Here is a 2,163-nt window from a genome sequence, read left to right as displayed (position 1 = left end):
CATTATTTGAATGTCAGCAGACAGCAAGAAGCCTCCCAGATCTCCAGATGCATTTGAGATATCAAAAAAGTACTCCAGGCTGTTGTTCAGCATGGGGGTGAGTAGAAAATGAAGGCTAATCATGTTTTGGGTGTACTATTCCTTTAACATAGCTTTTAGCATCTCAGCTATTGAAGTACACTGCTGATGTGGCTACCAGGGGCAGTGGGACATCATCTAACCAGTCATGTATAATATAATGCCGAGTGTGAAGTTAAAGTCCTGAAACATCATCTCTTAGTAAATACTGCATAGAGGTAGTATTTTGCACACACATCACTGGTTATGCAGTTTAGTTTTAATTCATTTCTTAATTTTTTCTGAAACAGCAGAGCCTAAAAGTTCGCCTCTTAATGCAGCTTTAAGTCTTTAAAAAGCACCATAGAGGATGATCTAAGTAGGTGTGACAGAAAGGAATAAAAGATCGATGCATTTGGCCAGAATTTACCGAATGAGTGTTGATGATTTCTTCTATTGAGATGTAGATGACAGGTTTGCTCAGAGTAACCATGTCTGAATATTCATCAATGTTAAACTTCTCCTCGGGTTCAGGAACGTCACATGCAGCCTGGAAAAATAACCTGTTGGAGATCAACAGTTAGGCATTAGTCTTTGAGCATCAGGTATAGTAAGGTTGACGTAAACAACACTCCATTTAAGTTGCTAAACTTCATTAAATCTTTTTGCTAGTGAGGTGGAACAGTTCAAACGGACAGATTCCCAGAAAATAGACAGGACAGTGGATTTCCAGTAAAGATGAGTCACTCATTTTCACAAAGTGGGCCAAAAGGCGGCACACACACTCATGTTGCCTTTCTCATTTGGAAGTGAAGTTAATGTTGGCAGGCGGCTGTCTAAAATCTGCTTATACAGCACATAGCTTTTTCTTTTTCCATGGTTACCTTCATGTCCACAGTGTCGTTTTTTTATATTCTGCATTGTTATTGGAGGAAGGTTCACTTCTTTTTTACCTCTTGGATTTTTCTCTTAACAAAAGGTTTTGTTTTACGTCCAACATAATAGACAGCAAAGCATAATTTATGCAGACTCCTCATTTTTCCTCTTACCTAAACTTCTCATACGCCTGAGATATGTAGTTGTTCATTGAAATCATGTGCGCATTCTCGCCCTCAAAATGCTTGTTTGCAGCAGCATGCTGCAGCATCTTTGCAACAGATCCCAAGTTGCGTCGCTGCTCGACATGAAGTTGGCCTCCTGCTGACATGTCGATGATATCAAACCCATCTGGTGCCACAATGGCTGGGTTCATGTAGCGGTAGTACAGCAGGTTCCCTACAATCTAAATAAAGATAAATAAGTAACACATCAAGCAGGAAAGTGTTTTTTTTCTGTTTTTTTGTGGTAATGTATTATTCCTCTACCTTCAGCAGCTCATCCTCTGAGGCCTCTGGAAACTTTTGATGGAGGCTTTGCTTCAAAACCTTTGCTATGTATCTCATGCCATAACTGTATGTAGAACAAAAAGAATCGGTCAGCCATCAGCATGCAGTTACATGTCATTTTAGAAATAATAAAACAAACCCAAGAAGAGTAAAACTGAAGATGGCTCATTTGAACTACAGTCTGATCTCCTATGTAGGAGCAACAGCACCCCCAGTGGTAGGTAACAGTAGAATCAGAAAAAGTAAAGTTTTTATGCCAGTAAGTGCTCTAAAAGGTTGCCCAAGCATCGAAACCACAGTGAGGCCAAAAATGTCCAGTTTTATAGAAAAATGTTTAAATATAAAAGAAAGCTGAAGAAATTAAACTGAAAGCTCAGCAAGATGACATGTTTTATGAGATTTTAATGCTAAAACAGGGGAGAGTAAATACATTTTTTATCATTTAATCTTTATTAAACATAACAGGTAATGAAGGGCCATAAAACATGTGAATTTGGCACAGAAGAACAGCCAGAAGACCGTTATAGGGACTAAACCTAGAAACTTACGGGATGTTATCCAGCGACGACACAATTAAGTTCAACACCTTATCTGTTGTGGACCGCAGAGCCACACTGGAAGCCTGCAGCCTGTTACGTACTTCCTCATGTGACATGGCTTGCTCAGGAGTAACCTCATAGGGCAGCTTGCTAAAGGAAACCAATGGAAACAAAATTATTAT

At 39.3% G+C, this 2,163-nt stretch overlaps 1 protein-coding gene across 1 annotated transcript; it reads right to left on the bottom strand.

Moving 5' to 3' along the window:
- Positions 1–487: 487 nt before the first annotated feature.
- On the bottom strand, positions 488–2,127 carry LOC107081445 (ras GTPase-activating-like protein IQGAP2; the record flags this gene model as incomplete). The annotated part of the gene is made up of 4 exons (XM_015369620.1): positions 1,991–2,127; positions 1,422–1,506; positions 1,107–1,339; positions 488–620 (listed from the first exon to the last, which is right to left on the bottom strand). Coding segments are annotated over exons 1-4 (558 nt in total), but the record flags the coding sequence as incomplete, so codon positions are not given.
- Positions 2,128–2,163: the final 36 nt, after the last annotated feature.

Source organism: Cyprinodon variegatus, unplaced genomic scaffold (genome assembly GCF_000732505.1).
Source record: "Cyprinodon variegatus isolate N-32 unplaced genomic scaffold, C_variegatus-1.0 Scaffold5056, whole genome shotgun sequence".
Taxonomy (NCBI): Eukaryota; Metazoa; Chordata; class Actinopteri; order Cyprinodontiformes; family Cyprinodontidae; genus Cyprinodon; species Cyprinodon variegatus.
The sequence above is the reverse complement of the archived record's forward strand: the minus strand, read 5'-3'. Positions and strand labels throughout refer to the sequence as shown.